At 30.8% G+C, this 22,985-nt stretch overlaps 4 protein-coding genes across 5 annotated transcripts; 1 reads left to right on the top strand and 3 right to left on the bottom strand.

The window, feature by feature from the left end:
* Window positions 1–75: 75 nt before the first annotated feature.
* Window positions 76–3,825, bottom strand: LOC109813489 (pumilio homolog 12). The gene is made up of 5 exons (XM_083060195.1): window positions 2,686–3,825; window positions 2,407–2,569; window positions 2,161–2,324; window positions 1,168–1,426; window positions 76–941 (listed from the first exon to the last, which is right to left on the bottom strand). Exons 1-5 carry the CDS (start codon window positions 3,321–3,323, stop codon window positions 810–812), a joined length of 1,356 nt encoding a protein of 451 aa, XP_082916321.1. The 5' UTR covers window positions 3,324–3,825; the 3' UTR covers window positions 76–809.
* Window positions 3,826–7,863: 4,038 nt separating this feature from the next.
* LOC145949627 (pumilio homolog 12-like) lies at window positions 7,864–10,814 on the top strand. 2 transcript variants are annotated; one of them, XM_083060194.1, is made up of 5 exons: window positions 7,864–8,811; window positions 9,290–9,452; window positions 9,650–9,822; window positions 9,916–10,117; window positions 10,409–10,814. In XM_083060194.1, exons 1-5 carry the CDS (start codon window positions 8,069–8,071, stop codon window positions 10,538–10,540), a joined length of 1,413 nt encoding a protein of 470 aa, XP_082916320.1. In that variant the 5' UTR covers window positions 7,864–8,068; the 3' UTR covers window positions 10,541–10,814. The 2 variants fall into 2 exon arrangements, with proteins under 2 accessions (XP_082916320.1, XP_082916319.1); XM_083060193.1 differs by having other exon boundaries at window positions 7,868–8,811; window positions 9,916–10,174; window positions 10,409–10,812.
* Window positions 10,815–11,250: 436 nt separating this feature from the next.
* LOC109794248 (uncharacterized) lies at window positions 11,251–13,111 on the bottom strand. The gene has a single exon (XM_020353715.3). The coding sequence runs from the start codon at window positions 12,979–12,981 to the stop codon at window positions 11,419–11,421; it is 1,563 nt and encodes a 520-aa protein (XP_020209304.1). The 5' UTR covers window positions 12,982–13,111; the 3' UTR covers window positions 11,251–11,418.
* Window positions 13,112–16,402: 3,291 nt separating this feature from the next.
* Window positions 16,403–17,974, bottom strand: LOC109818991 (thioredoxin domain-containing protein 9 homolog). The gene is made up of 3 exons (XM_020384558.3): window positions 17,544–17,974; window positions 17,310–17,468; window positions 16,403–16,826 (listed from the first exon to the last, which is right to left on the bottom strand). Exons 1-3 carry the CDS (start codon window positions 17,841–17,843, stop codon window positions 16,644–16,646), a joined length of 642 nt encoding a protein of 213 aa, XP_020240147.1. The 5' UTR covers window positions 17,844–17,974; the 3' UTR covers window positions 16,403–16,643.
* Window positions 17,975–22,985: the final 5,011 nt, after the last annotated feature.

Here is a 22,985-nt window from a genome sequence, read left to right as displayed (position 1 = left end):
TTGCTAATTGGGTTAGATTTAGTTGCTAGGAATTATAATTCAGTGATTTGTTAGTCTTTGAACAATGTATCTGCCATGACACAATTTTGAGACTAATCCTCTGGGTTGCGGGTTGTGAATAGTAATTAGATAACATCCTCTTGCATGTAAAGTTCATTTTAAGGTCACGGTCCCTATTTACAGATAAATAAGATTTTCTATGAATTGAGAATATGTGAACAATTTATTGATTAAGTTTAACTTGCATTTCATATAAAAAGGATTTTCAGTCATTTTTTTAATGAAATCGTCAATGTTGGTAAATCAAGCTATCAAATAAAATTACAACTGTAAAGGTGCCGGATAAGTAATGAAGAGTGGGGTAGAAGACGAATATCGCCATGTGTAGTACCAAAAACGTGAAAAAATTTCTCAGACTTGTAACAACTCTGCCAAATTCCAAAGTTCATATTGCAATAACACTAACGGGATAGATGTATAATTTACGATTCTACAAACTACGCCTATTCTAAATAAGCACGGGATTCTTTGACTAGAATTCCTTGCCTGTAACAACAAACCAGCCACTAACACTTACATCAAAAACAAAACTATTGAATAATTGAACTGACAAGTTTTACGACGAACTAACAATTCACACTAATTTGAGGCAGTTTCAAGAGAAATTATTAGGTAGGTCCCAATTAATCATTATATGACATGCATTTAAATTTTTCTAATGTACCATGAGAAAAATAACATCATTTAATTACATGTCATATAAAGACTAATTAAAGATTTTGTGATTATCAACTACCTAATAATTTATCTTATATAGACACTTTGAGTACATAGATCTGGGATGCTATGGCAGATGCTACCACCCTTTGCCCATAAAGATCGCTCTGCAGATATTCATAATTGGTTAAAATGACGTCACAAAGACTTTCATGCAATATGCCCTGCAATGAAAAAGGAAAAGAATAAACATATAGTAATGAACAATTTTTTTTACATAATCAAGGTTTGAATCAAAACCGCAAAAACTAAAGTATATGCTATTTTCTAATTTAGAACATGTTTTTTTTATAACTAATATTGATTAAAAAGAGTTTTGTAAAGGTTGAAAAACATTAACAAATGCTACTATAATACATATATTTTGGTGCGTGTAAAGTAACGGCAAACCTCAGTGCATTTCAATGCTGTTTGGACAACATAATTTCCGAAAGGATCCATAGTAACATTCAGAAATTTAAGGTTGTACATAAGCTCCAGAACTATAAATGCAGCATGCTTCATTTCGGAAAATTTTAAGAGACCCTCCACCACATTGCTGGCATACTTGTTCATTGATAGTCCAACATATCTATTGCGAAGTCGGGATATTAACATTGCATTTACTTGCATTTTCTTCTTTTTAACTAAAAACTGCACCACATAATTTCTGTCGACAAAATAGAATAAATTGTCAAGGAAAATTCAAACTCAAACAAATATACCAACTTTAGATAAATTTGAAAGTCAAATGTTTTATGAAAAAAATAATCCGCGAGATTATAATAAGGCACAAGATTATCATTCTTAGGAAGAAATGGTGTAAAAAATCCCTAAGATGTTTCACAATAGTTAAAATAAAAAAAAAGTTTTTTATATGGTATAATGATAGTATTTCTATCCTATTAGTAAGATACAAATCTTAAGCAAGTGTAAAAGGGAGAAGGAGAGACTTTTCAATGGGATGCAAATACATTGTAAACTGGAGTGACATCAAACCGTCCTCTAACACATTATTGTTAACTATTAAAATTCATCAAAAACTATAAAATAATGAGTGACACCCACAAAATCTCTCTTTTCTTACTGGTGTGGTGGTAAAGAGGTGTTTTATGCATTACTCTCGTTTTATCACTATATCTTTATCTTTAAATTGAAGTGTAATAAATTTTTAAATATAAATATTTTTAAATGTCAATAAATAAAGTAATCATATATTACAATTTAATTTGTTCAATATACATCTAAAATAGAATTTATATTCAAAATATTTATTTATTACAAATTGTAATTTTACTTGTATAAAAATAAGTATTTATCTTGTAAATTATTATGACTACAATACAAGGAGTTCACCCAAAAAAAAAAAATACAAGGAGTTCAATCAAGAGTTGGAGATCAAACCCGTATGGATCTTGTGCTAAGACCTCGGCATTTGAGATTATTTCATCAATCAGTTGCGAGTTAGATCTTCCCTCAACATGTTCCATACATTTTTGAATAACACAACATCCGTATGCATCTCGTGCAATTTCAACGCAGTTCTCTGCTGCTTGATCCAAAATTACCTGAAAGAGTGTTTCCCATTAAAGGTTATGGAAAAAATAAATAAATAATTCATTGTTTAAAGTAAAAGAAAGGGTGCATTACATAGTTCCACTTGGGTGGAAAACGCTTCAGGCACTGCTGAATGACATAACTACCATTGACATTTTTCATCAATTCCACAATGATGGGCTCCATAGCATAAATAAATGCTAGTGCAAAGTTTTGGGTTTCGATGTTCTCCAGCATCATCTTAATAGCCTGAATTCTGTAGGAGAAAAAAAATCGTGAGCAAAAGCAACATATATAGTTTTAATTATATTACATAATTTCATTATGGAAATTCTTGAAGTGTTTGTAAATAATTTGGTAGTAATACTATACCCTTGATGATCCGTGCAGACGTCTTTCAGCTTTTGGTTATCCATGGCAATGAAGTATAAGAGAAGAGTCTTCATTTGAGCAATGGTAACATCGGTTGATAGAAAAAGCTTGTGAATGATGAGGTTGCCACAAGGGTCTTTCATCAAGTAGTATAAATGATCCTCCAGGTTTTGTCCGATCATGTTGATTTGATGGGGTGTGGCATCATGGATGATGCGGAGAAGTGTACGGCGTCCTTCTGGTTCCTTTGCCAATGAAGCCATGCGTCTCCAACGAGGATGATAGTTTGGTGAGCCTAAAACACATGCAATAGGATGGTGGTGCACATGCACCTGATTAGCAGCTCCAATAATCCTCATGCGGTGCAACGCAGCTTCATCCACATATCCATAAGGATTCCTTACGCTAACTGCTTCCATGGAAGACACAAGGTCTTGCATTCCAGAAGCACTGATCTCACGGTGACTGTGGTTGTCTTGTGCCATTGGAAAAGAGAAAGGCTGAAGGAGGGAGAGAGAGCTTTCCAAACAAATATCTCTGTTTGATTTTTGTAAAGTTTCTCTTTTTAAATTTATAATTTCTCCAATGATATCTTTGTTTTTAAAATTTGATTTTTTATTCACAAAATCACACAACATTATCTTTTGGATATTTAATTTAATAATTGACTTTTTTTTTATCTTTTTTTTTTTATTTATGTTTTCTGTTTTTCTTATCAACAAGTAAAATTGCAATCACAATAATAATAATTTAATTTCAATGCTCATGCATCTATGTCAAGTCACTAATCATGAACGAAAGGATACTCTTATCTTATAAATATAATTTTTGTTGGTTTTGTTTCTCTTAGTATATTTTTTTATAAAGAAATTTAACTTCCTCTCACTAGATCACTCTTATAAAAATAGAATAGTATTTTCTGTTGTGATTTTATATTTAACTTATAGAGATTGAATCTCAATCAAATCACTTTGTAAAAAACTTTTGTAATTTATATATATTTTTTCTATGTATATGTAAATATTTGTTTTGTATAATTAAATTTATATTTAATAGATATTTTAAATATATAAAATAGATTATAAATAAAACTTATAATCAATTCATCTACAAATGGTTATTTCGTGTAAGAATATTTTTAGAAAATGAAAGTGTTTTCAAGATTTTTTTTTAATTTTTTATCTAATTTTTTTATCATATTTATTTATAAATTCAATTTTAATATTCTTAAAATAAATTATCAATAGTTAAAAAAATCTTGTGTTGCAAAATAAATTATTTATCTTAAATTTAAAATAATATATATATATATATATATATATATATATATATATATTCAAATATAATATTTAATTATATATAAAATTTATTATAAATTGTAGTTATATATAATAAACATTTAGTTTATGAAATACAAATGTTAAAATATCAACAAATTAATGTATTTTAAAATATAAATTACATTTAAATTTATAATAAATAATTTATTTGTGATGCAAAATTACTTTTAATTATTCATATTTTAAAAAATATTGATATATAATTAAAAATGCAGATAAAAAAAGTGTAAAAGTAAGAGATAGAAAAAAATTCTTAAAAATGTTCATATAAAAAATATTAAATTTTCTTTTATTGATGACTAACTCCTAAAGATCTTACGGTAGAAAAAAAAATAAAGATATTCTTATTATATATATATATATATATATATATATATATATATATATAAGAGTTATAATAATACTAGTGTAACTTTTAATAAATATTACATCACTCAATAATTTTATGTTAAATGTAATTTTTTGTAAATTCAACTGTTAGGTTGAAAGTTCTTTACTCTTAGATCATATATACAAAATTTTATACTAATCTAAGGTTATTTGATAATTCATTCTTATAAAATAAATTTAACATAATATATTTATTTCAAATATACTAAAACATAAACATTCTGATTACCTTCAAGTTGTTCAATTTTTATAAAATTTAATATAAACATATAAAATGATATAAACTTTCAATTTCATGGTTAGATTTACAAAATTCACTTAATATAAAGTTATTGAGTGGTGTAATATTTAGTAAAAATTACACTAGTATTATTATAACCCTTCTCATATAAGAAAAACACAAATTTTTGACGGGCATAATCTGTCGGTAAAAAGGAATATCCATTAGAAATTCTCGATTTCCAACAAATGCAAATTCGTCAGAAAAAGGAGCGCTAAAAAAAATTGTCAAAAATTTCTGATGGATATATCTGTCGGTAATTATCTTTCAGAAATTTTTTAGGGGTCACCCATCCCTATATTACTTTAAGTTAAGCATGTTTAACCGTAGAGTTTTGATGACATAAGTTACCAAAAAGTAGGTAAATGCATGTTGTTAATATATGTAGTATAAATTAATTCATTTAAGTGATCCTTAACTTTACAATCTCGTACTTATACTATCTCTGAATCCTTCTCATTTCGGTGTGTCCGAATTGATAAAAATATAATAATATATATAATAATTATATTACCAATAATAATAATTATATTGTATTTAATTAATCTTTATTCGTATATATACTTACTTTTATAATTAACAATCTACTTATTTCTATTTAAAGTTAGTATTATAATACAATTTAAATTATTTATTATAAATTTAAAAGTTTAAATAATAATTTATATATTTTAAAATATTATTTTATAATTTATAATGATAATATAATTTATAAAATTATAAATATTTATTTATTACATACTTATAAATTAAATTTTAATATTTTAAATAAATTATTAATTAACTTAATATATTTATTTTAAATACATTTATTTATCTTGTTTATAGATAAGAATATGTCAAACCTTAAAAAATATATAATCTAATTTGTTAAAGTTTAGTCTAACATACACTACTTAATAAAAATGTCAAGTTTAAATTTTTATAAAAATCTATTTATTTTTAAAAAAATTAGACTTAAATTTATTAAAAAAAAGTCTATTAAACCTAATAAGTAATACAATTTATCCATTATATAATGTATATATATATATATATACAATATTATGAATAACATAATTAAATAAATTTGTAATACAAAAATAATCAAATTATCAATATTTTTTTATATTTTTATTACACTTTTACATTTTTTGTTCACACGTAATCAAAATATCAAAAATAAAAATTCTAATAATTTTTTTTTCATTTTTCATGATTGATTATTTGGAATACTTCAAATATAATATAAGAAATATTTAGATTTTTTTTCTTATAAAATTATCTTTATTAATCTGTATATGTGTAGGTATACATGGATACATATGAATCGTCGATCAATTAATTTTTATTATTATTTTAAACTCTCAGTTTTAATAATAATAAATTAAACTATTTTTATCATGCAAATTAATATAAAGAGTCACATGTATATTTAAAAATATAATTATTGATTTATTTAAAATTAAATTTATTGATTTTTTTTAATAAGCAAAATATAATTAACAAGAGTACAAAAGGTACTCTAACCTATATACACATAGTATTTTACAAAAATAAATTAAGAAAGTTAATCCAATTCACGTCAACCCAAAAGCTCACAAAAAGAACGACTTAATTAACTAATATCCAACAAGCTTCTCGTATCCCAGAAAACTAATAGTCAATGTGCAATATTAAGAAAGACAGACACCAAGAGAATTGGACCAAGAAAAGAAATTATACTTGAAAGAAGGGAATCTGGCCCTTAACCATCTCCATGAGCGTAATTGTACCAGATTTAGCATTTCAGAAACAAGAATTATTTTAGAGCTGAATATGAGATCATTTCTTGCCAGTAAGATAATCCAAATAACAGATAACCACATAAGAATCCAACAATTTTGATACTTCGCAGAACAATAACGAAGCCCATAAAATTGTTCCAAGTTTTGCACACAATAATTATGCATAACAGAATTTAATCCTAACAATTATCCAACATTATTAATACAAAATAAGCTTTTAAATTGACTAATTACAAAATAAGCTTTTAAATAGACTAATATGTCAAATTTAACTTTTAAAAATGTCAGATTATGTCTATAAAAAAGAATCTATGATAGATAATGGATAAAATTTAAGCTTTAATTTTACAGAACAAACATGACCTATATTCAAAGTCTAATCTAATCTGTTTTTTTTATCTTATTTATATATAAATTATCACAATTAATTGAAAATTTATAAAATTATATGAAAGTAAATTATTTAATGTTATGTAATCACCTAAAAATTAAGGTATAACCACTAGAGTTAACATAGTGATTGGGTGGAAAAAGATCGGAGTAGTTAGAAACATGAGGATTTATGTTCAATTCTTATTATGACCATCTTTATAATCTTTTTTATCTTTAATTTTTTTTTAAAAAATTAAAGTGTTTTAAACATTAATTAATTTTTTTAATATTTTTCATAATCACTTATCTTTAACAATATATTCTTTTCACTTATTGTTGAGGATTTATATATCATTTTTTTATTTATTGGAATAATTATCTTAAACCGTATTATTTTTAGAACTAGTTTTCAATAAATGTTTTTAGTTATTTTTTAACGATATTATATTTAAGAATCTTTTTATATATTTTAATTTATCATTCATATTTTTATTTTAATATTAAATTAATTATTTTGAAAATATCAATACATAAAAATATTTTTTTATGATAATATAAATTATTTATAATAAATTAAATTATATTTTATTTGATAAAAATATTTATTTATTATAATTTTTAATTACAATATAATTTTTAAATGCAATAAATAAATTTTAGTACACTACTTTCACCTTCATACTAGGAGATTTTTTTAAAAAAATGTGAATTCCACCGATATTTTCTCTTTTCTCTCATTTCTCACCCTTTCTAAACAATATATAAAACTAAATTCTCTCTCAGACTTTTTTTTTTCGCATTCTCCTCTCTTTCAAAAAAAAACACCATAAAGAAGTAATAATGTGGCTTATAAAAAAGAATGCAATCCTTCAATTACTAATATTTTTTATGATACAACGTCACCAGGCAACATAACCGGCCGGGTGAGAATTAAACTCCTCACCACAAGGTTAAAAACCAGTTATTTGTGAATTATTTAATACATTTATGGATTGCACTTCATCATATTAATTTCTTTTCGATTATACCTTTTGTTAAATCTAAAAATTAGTTATATATATTTTCATCTTTCCTTTTTAAATATGTTCATTCTTTAAAAAGAAACCAAATAATCACATTTAAAAAGGAAAGATAAAAAAATATTCCTAATTATTAGAATGTACATATTTAAAAAGAAACAAGATAATTGCATTTAAAAAAGGAGAGAGGCGTAATTAGGATTAATCACATTAATCATGAAATCAAATATATTCAACTTAAAGATACATTCTAGAATAAAAAAAAAACCTATATATATATATATACACACACAGAAGGAGAGAGTCTATAAAAGATACATGCTACTCTCTCATCAAACCCTCTCTGTTGGAAAGAGTTGTCAAAGTCTCCCTCAGTCCTTTGCAATGGCACAGAACAACGACAACGATCATCCCTACCCCTTCATGCTGCCTTCAACAAGTATGCAAAACTCTGCCTTGAATCGTGCTTCTCCAGTGCGAGGCCTTGAGTCACACATGGAATCCCTTACCTTGGACAACCCTTATGTCGATGATTTCACGTTGCATCGCATGAGGATCACTGGTGCTGCAAATGCAGCCACGCCGCACGTGTACCAACTCTACCCTAATGGAAGTTTCATACACACACCAAGCTATGAACAATTGGTTTGGTCACGCCCAGTCTCACACCATCACAATCTAGAGCCTCATCGGGGACGCTGGCTTTCGATGGCCATGGATCCACGTGGATGTCGTTCGCTTCAGAAGAAGATCGATAGCGCCACGCCCCAAGAAATCTGCAAGATCGTGAAAGAACTGAGGGGTCATTTGCACCACTTGATCAAACACGATTTTGGACACTTCGTCATCCAGAAGCTTTTTCAATCAACCAATGTTAGCGTTCACCAAACCAACGCTATTATCTATCTCATTGTCACGGACGTGGAAAAGCTCAAAGATGTATGCATGCATGAGCAAGGGTATCAAATATTTTAGTTGTTTCTAATTTCTATAAAATCTTAACTGATTTTAATCTTTATATATCCCTAAAAAATTTCAACTTATTATTTTGTACCCTTTCAGTTTTTCTTTTAACTAGTAGGAATTACTGTGACTATAAAAGACTTTTGATTTTTTTTTCAGCCGCTTTCTAGTGATTTTTAGTCTTGCAATTTAGTGATATTAACAATCAAGAGATAATTTTTTATTTTAAAATGAATATTAGAGATCAGAATAGTAATTTCAAATTTTGAAAGAGTGAAAATAATTTTTTTTGTTGATTTTATATAGACCAATAAAATATTAAATAAAACCAAAAACGGTGACTTTAAAATATAAAGGATAAAAAAAATAAGGGAACAAAATTAATTTTTATTTATTTATTGAGACAAAATTTAAACATATTTAAATCATTATTTTATATTTCTCTTTCTAATTAATCTATTTTTCTTGCTACAGATATAGGGTTTTTCAGATGCTGCTGGAGTACATCGAAAGCCCATACATGATACAGATAATTACAGATGCTGTGAGGTGTATCACTGTCGCATTGATGAAAAATTTTAATGGTGGTTATGTCATTCAACACTGCCTGAAGCTGTTCCCACTTGGGAATAAAAATGTAAAGCAAAGCCCTAAATTATCTTCACTAACCCAGGAAATAATATTGAATTGCTTTCTTTAATATTTTTTAGATATTTTGCTTTTATTTGACATGATTTATAGTAATTTATAATTAATACTATTCATGTTACACAACACAAGTGAACATGAATAAGATTCTTTTTCCGTCAATCTTTAATCGAAAATTTCTTTCAGGCTATTTTGGATGTAGTGGTGAAGAATTTTCTTGAGATTGCAAGAGATAAATGCGGATGTTCTATTGTTCAAAGATGTATTGGCTATGCTGAGAGTGAGACGACTGAAGCTTTCTTGAGACTAGTCAACGAAATAATCATAAATGCCGTAGTCTTATCAGAGCATCCATATGGGTTTTGATCTCGAACTCTATATATTTCTTTTGAGTTTGAATTTTTCCTTCATTTTATTATTTTAACATTTTTTTTCTTTCATTTTGTTGATAGAAACTATGTGGTGCAGTTTTTAGTTAAAAGGAGAATATTGTGGATAAATGCAATATTAATATCACGGCTCCGTAATACATTTATTGAATTATCTATGAACAAGTATGCAAGCAATGTTGTGGAAAATCTCTTGGAATTTTCTGAAACGGAGGACGCTGCTATTATAGTTCAGGAGCTAATGGCCAGCCCCGAGTTTCTTTATGTAATTCAAAATCCTTATGGCAATTATGTTGTTAAGAAAGCATTGCAAAACACCCAGGTTTGCAACATTAATACACACAACAGTACTTTAGCTAGAATGTTAAATTTTGTCATTCTTTATTTCTCTTCTCTCTCTGCTTTATTCTTTTCCCCTTGCAAAACCTTTTTAATCTGTATCATGTAAATTAAGAAGTTCTAAATTAGACAATACCATATGTTATCCCTAATGGTTTTTTGTTTTCATTTAAACCTTATGTAAAAATTGTTGTTTACTATTTCCTTTTCATTGCAGGGCTTTTTGCATTTAAGTCTTTGTACCATTATTTTATCAAAACATGAACATCTGAATGGCTGTCTTTATGGAAGACTGGTGCTAGCATTTGTCAGATCTTGCAGGTGCAGAGGATCACAAAAAAACGTCTGAACGAGGGTCGTATATACTTGATGTGTCTGGATTGTTAGTTTGTCGTGAGCTTAAAGATTGACTGGGTTTAATTATTTTATAGTTTAGTCTTGTCATGTTTTTGTTGTCAGTTTGTTGTTTTAGATAGGAAATTGTGAAATTAGATTATGGAGTCTTGCGAGACATTTGAGTCTGCTGATGCTTAATTATGTATTGTAGGGTATTCATTATTTATGAAATTCATATATAAATTTCTTTTCTTTTTTGGAGAAGATACTCAATTAACTATTTTTTGTGTTGCACAATCTGGTAAACTACCATTAAGCAGTAAGCACTTGTATTAGTACACGCAGCTATGAAATACTGGTGAAACAACTTGTAGGATTTGGATGATTCTGGGGAAACCGAAAAAATCGCAATGCTTTCTTGCGAAGCTGAATATATTGATTGCATTACAAAAAAAAAAGGGTGGATTATTTGAAACATAATGTAGCATCCAATTTGTAGCTTGATTTGCACAGTATACATGACTAAATTATCAGTACATCTAATTTTAAATTATTAAATATAACTAAAATATGCCTTTAAATTTATTTTGATCATCATAAATTTTACCTTAAAATGTATCTCACAAAATGATCATCATTGCAAAGTCACTGGGAGCTTATTTAACCAATTGATTTTTTTAAAAAACATTTTAGCCAGGAATTTATAAGAAACTAGACATGATAGATAAGTAATGCACTCATGGCTATTGTACATATATATAATATATAGCACTTAAACCACAGTACCGGTATATGAACCAAAAGAAAACAGCATACCATATACTAATCTTAATCACTAGTTCCATGCTATGTTTTGTTCTAAAGAAGGGTTTGAAGTTTGATATTGAATGCTTAGGGTATATTTTGTTGAATAAGAGGCAAGTCAACCTCATCGCACCACTCGACACACCTAGTTTCAAAATAAGAACCCTTTGCATGGTTGGGCAAATAGCTAACCCAAAATTCTCCTCCTATTCTCCACTTCAACACACTCCCTTCCATCTCTTTGCTAAGCCTCCACCCTACCTTCTCTCCATATTCATCCCCCGCTATAACCACCGACCCCTTCTTAGTAAACGCTCTATTCGCCTTCACATACCGCCCTCTAAGCCCATGGACCGCCTCATCCGCCGTGGGCCTCCACGAGCCAACTTCATGGCCCGTACTGTTATCATAAAGAACGGCGTCGAATATCGCGGCGTTCCCCTCCGCGTCTTGGTCCATTCTCCAACTCTTACTCCGCGTCCTCCTCGAAGACCTCGCCGAAGTCTTCACCTGCGACTTCTCGAAATTACCCTCCACAATCCTCTTCACTTCCACTTCGCTCTCTTTGTTCTCCGTGGACCGGCCCAAGCTCAGCCCACCAACGTAAGTCGCTCCGATCTCCGGGCCCACCCAAACCCGAACACGCGACGGAAAGTGTTTCTCCTCAACAAAATCCACGTCATCGTTCTGGCTAAACCCCAGCCTCGCCACGTGGAGTCTTACATTATCGACACGTGCACGAACCTGAATGAAGCCCTCGCAGAATCCAACGGTGTACTCTAGCTGCACGTGTGCTTCAAGCTGGTGGTGCGCGAGAGCGTAACGGAGTAATGACTCCTTGGCATCGATGCCGGTGAATTGAGTCTTCTCGGCGTTGGTTCGCGCGAGTTTCATTGTCATCACCGGCGCGTAGCCTTTGAGAATCCAAAGACCGTGAGCCTCGGTGGCGTAGGAGAACTTCGGAGGAGAAGGGTTTGGTAATAGGGCTTTTAACCCTACTACGGGCAATTGTGCTATGATGTGGAGTTTTGTTATGATGTAACCGAGGGTGCGCATGAAGCAGAGTTCGGTGTCGGCGCCGACGGTGATGAAGAAAGTTCGGAGGACAGAGGCGAGTTTAGGCGACGGCGTTTGGAGGGTGGGAGCGAGGAGGGAGTGGAAGTAGAGGGAGCCGGCGTCGGTGGGGGCGTCGCAGGCGCAGAGCCAGAAGAGGCGCATGGTGAAGACGAAGTTGAAGAACGCGGAGAGGGATTCCGGTGTGTGTGAGTCCATGATCCATGCGATGGGGTCGGCTTTCAGTTTCTGGAGCTGGGACCTGGGGCAGGTGCTATCGTGCGCCGTGGGTGAGTTGGATATGATTTCTTGGAGCAGTTGCAGGAGGAGTGGGAGGAAGGGGTTTTCCGATGAAAGGTGGCACTTTTCGGAGACCCATAGAGGCTTGTGTGCGTTGTGTGGGTGAAAGCCCTGCAAGCACACCGTGAAGGTCACCACTGCTTCTGAGTCTGACCCGGAGCTTCGTTCCGCTTTCAGGTGAATGGAACGAGTTGAGTTGTCTTTCTCCTCGCTCGCCAGTTCCAACATGGGTGTTGAGTCGGACTCGGTCCACTCCACCGAGTTGGGGAGCTCGCATATCCACGACCAGATATCCATAGTGTTTAATTGTGTGTTAGGTAGTGACTAGTGAAGTGTGAAGTGTGGAGTGGGAGGGGAACGGAGTTTTAAAGAGGAAATGAATGATAACGGGATTGCCAACTTGGAAGCAGTTTAGGCCACGCAGGGATGAGGAACTGGTGGTTCTAAGAGTGTCTTTCTGTCTTGTTTGAGGTTGCATGTTGGATTTATTGATAGTCTAGTTTTCTTTCACTTTCTATGTCTCCAGGTTCTTCTACTTCTATGGCTGTAGAATGGAGTAGAAAGTTTTGTCCTATCCTTGGATAACTGCATACGTAGACTCAGACTTTGTCCTAGTTAGTTTCTGGGGCTTGATGCCTTACACGTATGGCCCAGTAAACTTGGCAACCACCTAGACATATGTGAATCACATATTAAAGTGATTCACACATATTTCTGAATCACACAAAAAAAATATTATTTGTCTTTGTTTAATTCTACTATTATCATCTTGGACTTTTATTTCTTAATTAAGAATCAAGATTTATTTTTATTTTATTTTATAAAAATGCGATAGAATGAAAGAATTATATCTCTTTAAAAATAATAATAATAATCTTGTACTTATCTTTAACAAGGAGACTAGGGTGGACAGTAATATAGTCTATGATGAACCATATTATTTCATCTTTAGGTTTATGAAAATGCTATAGTACAGTAGAAATTTTCATAAAAAATAAAATAAAAGAGAAAAAGTATTTGGTATACGTACAACAATATCAAATATGATAAGACAAAATTATGATGGATTTTAACATGAAATAATAAAAAATGTGCCTTAGAATATTTCTAGTGGGGTTTCTATGCTCTTATAGACGAGGCACTAAAATGATTGGGAATAAAAGGTTTTTAACCGGAAAAATATAAAAAAATAATCACAAAAATATTTGAGAGTCACGGTGATGTCGTCATTGTGCATGCGGCCAGGTTGCAACGCCGTTGCGCGTGCGGCTACGGTGACGAGGCACCGTCGCTGTTTACTGAAAAGGAATCGTCGAAACCCTCGTTCGAGGGATCGATCGCATCGTCGTGAAACAAATCTCGTTCTCTCTGGTTAGCCATAGCGAAATCAGATTACGAGCCGAGGAAAGAAATTAAAAACCCTAGGTTCCGCCCTTGTGTGTGTAGCCACGATGATGAGGCACTGTCGCTGTCCATCGAAGAGGAATCGTCGAAACCCTCGCCATTCGAGGGATGGATCGCGTCACCATAGAACAAATCTCGTTCTCTCCGGTTAGCCATAGTCATAGCAAAATCAAATTATGAGCGGAGGAAAGAAATTGGAAACCCTAGGTTCCGCCGCTGCGTATGCGGCCACAGTAATGCCGCCGTTGCGCGTGCAGCCATGATGGTTTGACGGGATAAATTGAGAAAAAAAAATATTTTACTGATTACGTGAGTTTTCTTCCTTCAATCTCGTACATTAATTTTTTATTAATATATCCAATAACTAAAACTTATGATTCATCTATGAGTGTATGAGGAACATTTTTTACCGCTTCATGTTAGAATCTGTCCCAGGTGTTGTGCATAGTAGTAGTTGACCATCATAAACCACCTACATACTTATCACTTAGATATCGTCAAGTTAACATTCAACCTTTGTCAGTCTTAGAAAATGCTGTCATAAATTTACAATATTTAACAGTTTAAAATAAAGGGGTTACTGTTATGCTGATATAGGCAACATAAGAACAAATGAAAAATACATATATACTTTATAATAGGTAGACTAGTGTGAAATTGCTGTAATTTGTTTTCTGCATTAATTATATAAACCACTGTATTTATATTTTCGAGAATATATTTAAAGAGTATGGACTGAGGCAGAGCATTAACATTTTGGTTAAATTTTCTCATTTTATATTTCTTATCTGGCCATATCCAAAGCTGATCCTAACTTTGAGTGGAGCTTTCCATGTTTACGAGCGCTATTTTAGATTTTATCGAGTTGAATTATTACTTTATTAAAACTTAATTAAAACAGTTCGATAACACTGTTGTAAACGTAATAACGGGGAATTAGATTAATATCTATAATATTTTAACTTTACACTTTCGTTATTGTATAAAAGAAAAATTAGCAGTTTGGTATACATGGTGATGTACTTACATCCGAAATTACAAATTACAATTGCAGTATTTCATTTTTTTTAGGAGTGTCAAATGTGTTGTTAATCTATTGGGCTGACATTTACTTATTGATATTAATTTATGATATTTTATTAGTGATTGAATTGTGAATTTATTTTAATATTGTTTATAGATTTATTCTATTATTATGGATAGATTTATTATGTAAATCTCTCATCGAATATCCTAATCACTTAATTTATTACTAGTTTATAACATTTTTCTCTTATTAATTATATTTGATCAAGAATTTGTTCCTGCCCCTTTTTCTTATATCTAGGTGGTTGTGAATCACAAAATCAATCCCTGGCTAGAATACATGCATCCATTCCTAAAAAAGTGGAATTTATTAGTTATTTCCGCTAAAGTCGGCAAAGGAAATAAAAATAAACGAGTCCTGCTGCTTGCATAACATTTTTCCCCATATAGATCGTAGGCTCTCTCCCAAGGATTGGATATCATTTCATACGTGCATAGCAAGCATGTCCCAGATATCACTGCCAACAGGGATTGCTGCAAGGTATTTTCAGACTAATCTCCAAAGTGTCTACTTCAAGAATTTCCACAAAATAGTACTCGAAAGTTTAGACTAATCTCGCATCATAAAGTGTCTACCAAGAGAATTCACAGTTTCCCACAAAATAGATACTCGAAGTTTAGATGTACATTAAGCTTGTGCAGGAGGAAATTTTTGGCCCAGTTCTGTTTTTCATGGGGTGCATCTATAACAAGAATATAATTATTGGTAAAAACATTTCCTGCTTATAAACAACAACCCTTTCAGCTGATTAATGATGTTCAGATAGCGGTTAATCAGTAATAACTTGCAGAGTAATATACCGATATGCTGATACAGACTTTAGTATTGCTTACTTCGCCAAGAACGAGCAGTATTTAACCTGTTATTCATCAATATTTCTCAGGACCAGCCCTAATCATTCGGCATGGGTTTCAGGCTTCAAAATAAAGATAATTTCTGTAAAAGATTTGGCATTCGTCTGCGTTTCATGAATTTCAACAGCACATTTAATAAGAATCCATCATCTCTTTTGAATGATCTACCCACAATATATAGTCATATATGTTTCCCACATAGAAACCATACAGGCTACAGCAGTGGTCCTGGCGATAAAGCTCAATAGCTTATCATCAGCCAACATTTACTCTGCAGGTAGACACTATGCACTACAGGAAGCACGGGACCTTATTAGTAACACTTGTAGGAATACCAATAAATTAGCAAAGCACAATAATTAAGCACCATATCGATCTCAAAACTCATAAAATAAAATTATAAACAAAGATTAATGAAGTTAGTATAATCAGGGGGCTATATCAAAAATCTTACAGTAAAAAAGGGATGATCTCAAGAAGATCTACTGGATCTACAATCATGATAAGTTCTTACAGATAGAGACACACCAAGGCAGTTACTGAGACCGAGTTTAGAGTGTAACCCGGTGGCACAGGAGAGCAGGATAATAAAACAAACCATCAGGAAATGCAGGTTACTCAGAATCGGAGGAGTCTGCTCTGGTGCTCTGCCGAACACTTCTTGTGGTTTTGGCACTGGACCTTGCATGATTGAGCGATGATTCACCCTCATAAGAGATGACTTGAGCTTTAGCCAATCTTTCTTCCAGCTCCTCCGTGCTAAACGCATCAGTCCCACCAAGTTCATCAAACCCAACCTAGTCATTCACATAGCACCATTATCATATTGCTGCTGCTAAAATTGAATGATAATTAAATAAAGAATTTAATATATCTTCACTGTCCATATAAAACTTTCCATCAATCAGAATTCCTGGAAGGTGTGATTTTTAAAATAATCATACTAAAATCATCAAACCTATCATACATAATAAATAACATTATAAAAACACTTTGCATGGTCAATATATATACACTCTGTTTTTTTTGTCTGTTATACTCTTCTTTTTCCTATACCACAGGTATCTTCTACTAGTTCTGCATGGTCCTGGAAGGTTTTGTTGGGCCGGTTAAGACTGAAATGATGACAAATTCTCCCTTCAAGTTTTAAATTAAGTTACATATCCAGTGATGATGTATAAACAAATTGCTCGTAGAGCTTCACTCAAAAAAAAAAACCGTATCTAACATAATATTCCTGGCAAACACATAAGACCAAGTAAGTGGCTTCATATACATACCACGTAATCATCCACTTTGGCATTTTTTATGAGGGCAAGAGTAGGAAGAACAATGATCTTGAGCTTCTCAGCCAGAAAGGGACTTTTCTCGGCGTTGAGTTTCACGAATCGAGTCTCGATATGCTGCTGTGCCAACAAATTTAAATGCTTGTCCATAACCTGCAAGCAAATCATCAACATGAATGTTCCTATTATTCCACATTAAAATTCCGAGTCATGCGTGTACGTACGAACCTTGCAGGGCCAGTTTTCGCGGTAGAAGTGGCATACGACGCGTTCGCTGGCCTTGACGACGGAGAAGAAGTCTTTCTCGGAGGGAATCTCGGAGTACTCGGAGTGGCCGAGGGAGATCCAACGGGAGCGATTCTCCGCCATCTTCTTCATCTGCTGGAGGCGGCGCTCGCGGAGGGCCTCGATGTCGTCGGCGTCGAGGCGCTCGAGGGCGGCGATCTCCTCGTCGATCTTGTCCTCGACGGCGCGCGCCACCGTGAGCACTTGCTTCTCGATAACCTCTTGGATCTTACCCTTATCCATCTTCCGCTACCAAAGGATGATACCGATACGACGCCGTCTCAGTTGGCCGCTACTCCCTTTTTGTGTCGTTTGAATTGAATTGAGGATATCTAAGGTTTGCCGCACATTTCACTTAAAAACAACGAGAAATGTAGGTCACCAGATCTAACTACAACCTTATGCCATTTCAGGAGCAACTACCTTTTTTTTTTTTTTTTTTTTAACTATTCATTCGTTTTCTCACATATTTTTTTCAAAAAATTTTGAACTAAAAAAAATTGAATTTTTAAATAAAAATATATCATTTAGTCTTTAAATTTTTTTAAAAAAAATTAATTGAAGCTTTTAACTAAGAAAATTACAATTAAGTCCTTCATTTTATTTTATAATTTTGTGATTTGGTTTTTAGAATTAAAAATTTATTTACAATATGTGAAATTTGGCAAAATTCTATATATCACATATTTATACAATTATATTTGATTATCTTTTATATCATCTTCTATGTCTATTAAAATTTCTTATTATTCCATAGTTATTGTGATTAGAAAAATTATAAAAGTTTATAAGATATAGATTAAAATTTGATACATATTAATGAATATGATGATATGGAATAATAATATATGTGATGTGACTATCCAAATATGATGATATAAAAAATGTTATGTCAAATTTACATAGCATTAACTTTAAAAATTAAATCATAACAATATAATACAAAAATGTGAAGGACTTAATTATATATATTTTTAATTTAAAAAAACAAATATCAAATATCAAATAATTCAAGAACCAAATATTATATTAAATTTAAAATTTAATAAAATTTCTTTATTTTATTATTATTTTCCTAAAAGTATATTGTCTTTTATATTTTATCTTTTCATGTTTATTTTCTCTGCACTTAAATAATTTTGGAGTTTTCAAAAAGATTATATAGGTTTAATTTTTTATGATTAAACATTATTTCATCTTCAATTTTTTACAATCTATAAGTTTAGTCTTACTATTTTAAAATAAAAATATTTAGTTTTTTAATTTTAAAAAATATAAAATTTTGATCATATAGTTAATTTGATATCAATTATGTTGGGATATAATCAAAGTTTTATCATTAATATAAGAAAATGGACATAAATTTATATACATACATAGTATCTATTGATATGAGATGTTTTGAAAGATGCTCAAATGTAAAACTATGAGGATTTAGGCTCATAGTGAATAATATTATACCAATATGTATGCATGTGTGTAATTATCTGAAGCACCCCAAGCCTAACAAACTAGTATCAAATCTGATAGTTTTGACCAGGTGATCGTTAAAATGAGTATGATGGAATTGACAAATGGATCAAGAATAGGATCCTTACATATCAAAAATAATTCTTCCTCTCAATGTTAGTTAATCCATGTATGGAAAGTCTCCATGTTGTTAACATTGAGAGTTAGGAAGTGTGTTGTTACAAGTACCTAGAACATGGTTAAGCCCTATGAGTATAGATTGAAAAGTTGGCTTTCATAGTAAGGAAAGGTTAAATCACAGTCATTTGTTTAAAAGAGAATTATTGGAGACATAATAAAAATCTCACATCGTTAGAGTGATAAGTGCTCAAATTGCATATTTTTATGCTTAATTTGGCACTTTTTTTTGGGAGAGATGTAAGTACTTTTGGTTGTATTTGACCCTACAAATAGATGAACTAAGATTAATCTAAGAAGTTACAAGTGTGTAGTTTCTTTGGTTGAAAATATTTCCTTTTTGTGTAGATTTTGATGAAGTTGGAAATCCAAGGCTATAGCCCCAAAGCCAAAGTTGCAGCCATGAAGCATGAACCAAAAAGAAGTGTTCCAGAAAGTTAAGGCTATAGCTCCAGATTCAAAGCTGCAGCCACGAAGCCTGAACCAATTCCAGAGAGTTGAAGCTTCAGCCATGAAACCAGAGCTCCAGCCTTGGAACATTTTTGGCAGTCCATAAATTCAGAGCTACAGTCCCCATTCCAGAGCTGCAGCCTTGGGTTAAAAATCCCAACTTTCACTTGGACAGGACATATTTTAGGGCAAGAAAGGATCGAAAAAAGGGGATCGAAAACAAAACGAAACAAAAGAAAAATAGAGAGAAAGATCACCCAGGAGAAGAGGAGAGCTTGAAGATTAGACTTGAAGATTGGCTTGCTTGGGAACGATGATCCATCTTCATTTCTTCTCTTCTATTGTGTAATCTCATCTTGTTATTTGCTATGGCCCTCACCATGAGTGGCTAGTTTCTCTTGGGTTGGATTCAATGTAACTACTAACTCTATTTCTTCTTAGATTTATATGATATTCAGTTCTATTACTTGTGTTTGATTCTTCTCTTAAGGCTTAATCCGGTTTGATCACCCGTTTTATGATTTTAGGTTTTTGAACTTTGTTGGGAAACGTTTTCAAAACCCAAACTGAATCATTCACCTAATAATCTATTGTTCTAGGAATAGACTTGATTTTGTTAGCCATTTTGGTTCAAGTTATTGTCTTAATGCAATGTGTTAATCTTAAATCATAGAGGAATCATGATTAGGGTTAACCACCTTAGGGCTCAATTTTGAGGAATCTGGTTGAGCTAATTATTGAACATGGAAGTGATAGAAGTGGAATCATATTTATCCGATGAAGAGTAAAAGAGTTAGAAAGTACATTTGAATCCAATTTCTTTCTCATATAAGGTTTTCTATTAAATTTATACTTTAGCTTTTAATTGCTTTATTATAAACTTAAATCAATATTTCATCCATGTTCTCTATAAACAAGAAAGGAAATTACTAGTATTCCCAAATCCCTGAGGACGATATCAAATTACTACAACGAAGCTTGGTCCGCTTGCCAAGAGTGAAAAATCCTTCACCATAGAGCAAGAGGATGAATATGAGTTATATACAATCAAAGTCTTTGATGGTTTATGACCAGTTTATCATCAAGACAAGTATGATGGAATATTAACATGTGGATCCATAACATGGTCCTTCGTATCGAGTGTAATTCTTCCTCTAAGTATTGGTGGATCCATATATTTGAAAAGTTGGTGGTCTATTTGTTGTTAACATGTTGAGTTAGGAAGGATTTTGGTGTAAGTACTTAAAGCATGGTTAAGCTTTATAGACTAAAATTGAAAATCTGTAGTACAACTAATTTGAGCTAGAACTTTCAAAGTGGGTAAAAACTTATGAGCCAATTCGATCCACCGCAGGTTTGAGCGACAAAATTTTGGTCTGTTACAATTATAAGAAAAACTTTGTCCAACTCACTTACAACCTAACTTACCACGAGTCAATCCGTGGTGAGTCGAGTTAACTTACCAAATATATATTTTGATTTTTTTATTATTTTATTTTACTTTCTAGGTTCCCAAATGTTAATTTATGTAATTATACATTTATACCATTAACTAAATTTTATACATATTTATTGTGAATTATGGTAACTAGTGTCAATTTGATATTATTTATCAATATTTATGCAACTTTGATTTTATACATTGATTAACTTGGTTATTGTTAATATCTATTTTTTTATATTTTATTTGTTCCATCTGTTAATATAGTTATAATTATAAAACATAAGATTATAATATGTATTTTTTTCATAAAGTTTAGTACTTTTTTGTTTATATATATATATATATATTAATTTAAGTAAGTCAACCTATTTAACTTACCGACTCATGATAGATCGAGTATAGTTAATTTTTTTTAAGTTCACTTAAAGATGAGCCGAATTGAATTGGTTCACCTATTGTCCAATCCTTGGTGGATGGGACCATATTACCCATTTTGACAACTATAATTTGAATGGACAACTATATTAAGTGCGTGTTTGGTTTCACGTTTACGTGAAAAATCACGTTTAACGTGAAAGCTATAATGTGTAGCTTCACGTTAAACGTGATTTTTCACGTTTCAAACGTGAAATCAAACACAAGCTAAATATGTTATTAAATCACATTAAATTCACAATAACTTTGATAAAAATATAAATCTGACTCACTATCTATGGATAATTAGATTAAACATGTCCTCACTTATTTTATAAAGTATTCGACCACTGCACTATAAAATCATTTTAATATCATTTTGATATATGTATAACAAAAGTATTTTGTAAATTTATGATTTATCTAAAATTATATATTTAATAACATATATTTTTTAGTTTAACTAATGACTCATTAATTTAATCAATATTTAATTGAGTTGATTACTTATCTGATTATATAATTTATATTATAATATATTTGACACCTAATTACATGTGTCATAATAAAAGTTATAAGGAGGTATGGTAATTTGAGAGAAGAGACATAAAGTTTGAGTGAAAAGAAGAAAGTGTATTCGAAATTTTCACTAACAATCAACGATTAACATTTACCGATTAAAAAAATCATAAAAGCTTTGTCAGATAGTAAGTAATCCCGATATAAAGCATACATTATTTTGTAAAAAGAAATTATTTGGAAAGGTATTTCGTAAGAAATATTAATAAAACTGAATAATTTAGTTTAATAATTTGATTTAAATAAGATATATTAATTTTCAACATAAAATAATAAACTTATATATAACATGAAATATTTATCACTTAAAATTAGTTTTTATTACATTTTAATGATTAATTATTAGTTAAAAATTAATTAATTTTTTTTATACAATTTAGGTCATTTTATGGTAAATTATATTAAATGTTAAAAAATAAAGCAACAAAACTATAAATCTAATGAAATTGAATTCGATGTTTTTTTACCTTGTCTGAAGTGATTTAATTAATATAAAATAATATCGTTATAATAGTCGTTTGACTAGTTTTCAGACTAATTATTACTCGTGGTAATGAAAAACTTACTATTAAAATTATTACATATAGTATAATTATATTTAATAATTTAAGATTAGAAATTAACCTATATGGCTATATCAGTTTGAATTATATGTTTTTATTACACCTTTATTAATTTTATATAAAATGTTTGTAAGGTATTTGAAAAGCTGTTTTGTCTAGAATTAAAATTAAAATATATTAAATTATATAAGTGACTATTTTTGTTTAAAAAGAAAGTGTCCTAATGAGTTGAACTCATTATAGTAGGATGGCAAGTGTTGGTATCGTGGCAGCTTGTAGTACTACACT

This window comes from Cajanus cajan, chromosome 7 (genome assembly GCF_000230855.2).
Source record: "Cajanus cajan strain Asha chromosome 7, NIPB_CcT2T_4, whole genome shotgun sequence".
Taxonomy (NCBI): Eukaryota; Viridiplantae; Streptophyta; class Magnoliopsida; order Fabales; family Fabaceae; genus Cajanus; species Cajanus cajan.
The sequence above is the reverse complement of the archived record's forward strand: the minus strand, read 5'-3'. Positions and strand labels throughout refer to the sequence as shown.

Excerpts from the sequence above, each read along its gene's own strand:
- LOC109813489 (XM_083060195.1), bottom strand. The coding sequence starts at position 3,323 with ATGTTGTGTGATTTTGTGAATAAAAAATCAAATTTTAAAAACAAAGAT. Across the intron at positions 1,427-2,160 it reads TTAGCACAAGATCCATACGG|AAATTATGTGGTGCAGTTTT; the intron begins GTTTGATCTCCA and ends TTTTGTCGACAG. Across the intron at positions 942-1,167 it reads CAGCATTGAAATGCACTGAG|GGCATATTGCATGAAAGTCT; the intron begins GTTTGCCGTTAC and ends TTTTCATTGCAG.
- LOC109818991 (XM_020384558.3), bottom strand. The coding sequence starts at position 17,843 with ATGGATAAGGGTAAGATCCAAGAGGTTATCGAGAAGCAAGTGCTCACG. Across the intron at positions 17,469-17,543 it reads GCGAAAACTGGCCCTGCAAG|GTTATGGACAAGCATTTAAA; the intron begins GTTCGTACGTAC and ends ATTTGCTTGCAG. Across the intron at positions 16,827-17,309 it reads CCAAAGTGGATGATTACGTG|GTTGGGTTTGATGAACTTGG; the intron begins GTATGTATATGA and ends GTGAATGACTAG.
- LOC145949627 (XM_083060193.1), top strand. The coding sequence starts at position 8,069 with ATGAAATCAAATATATTCAACTTAAAGATACATTCTAGAATAAAAAAA. Across the intron at positions 9,823-9,915 it reads TTATCAGAGCATCCATATGG|AAACTATGTGGTGCAGTTTT; the intron begins GTTTTGATCTCG and ends TTTTGTTGATAG. Across the intron at positions 10,175-10,408 it reads AAGCATTGCAAAACACCCAG|GGCTTTTTGCATTTAAGTCT; the intron begins GTTTGCAACATT and ends TTTTCATTGCAG.
- LOC109794248 (XM_020353715.3), bottom strand. The coding sequence starts at position 12,981 with ATGGATATCTGGTCGTGGATATGCGAGCTCCCCAACTCGGTGGAGTGG.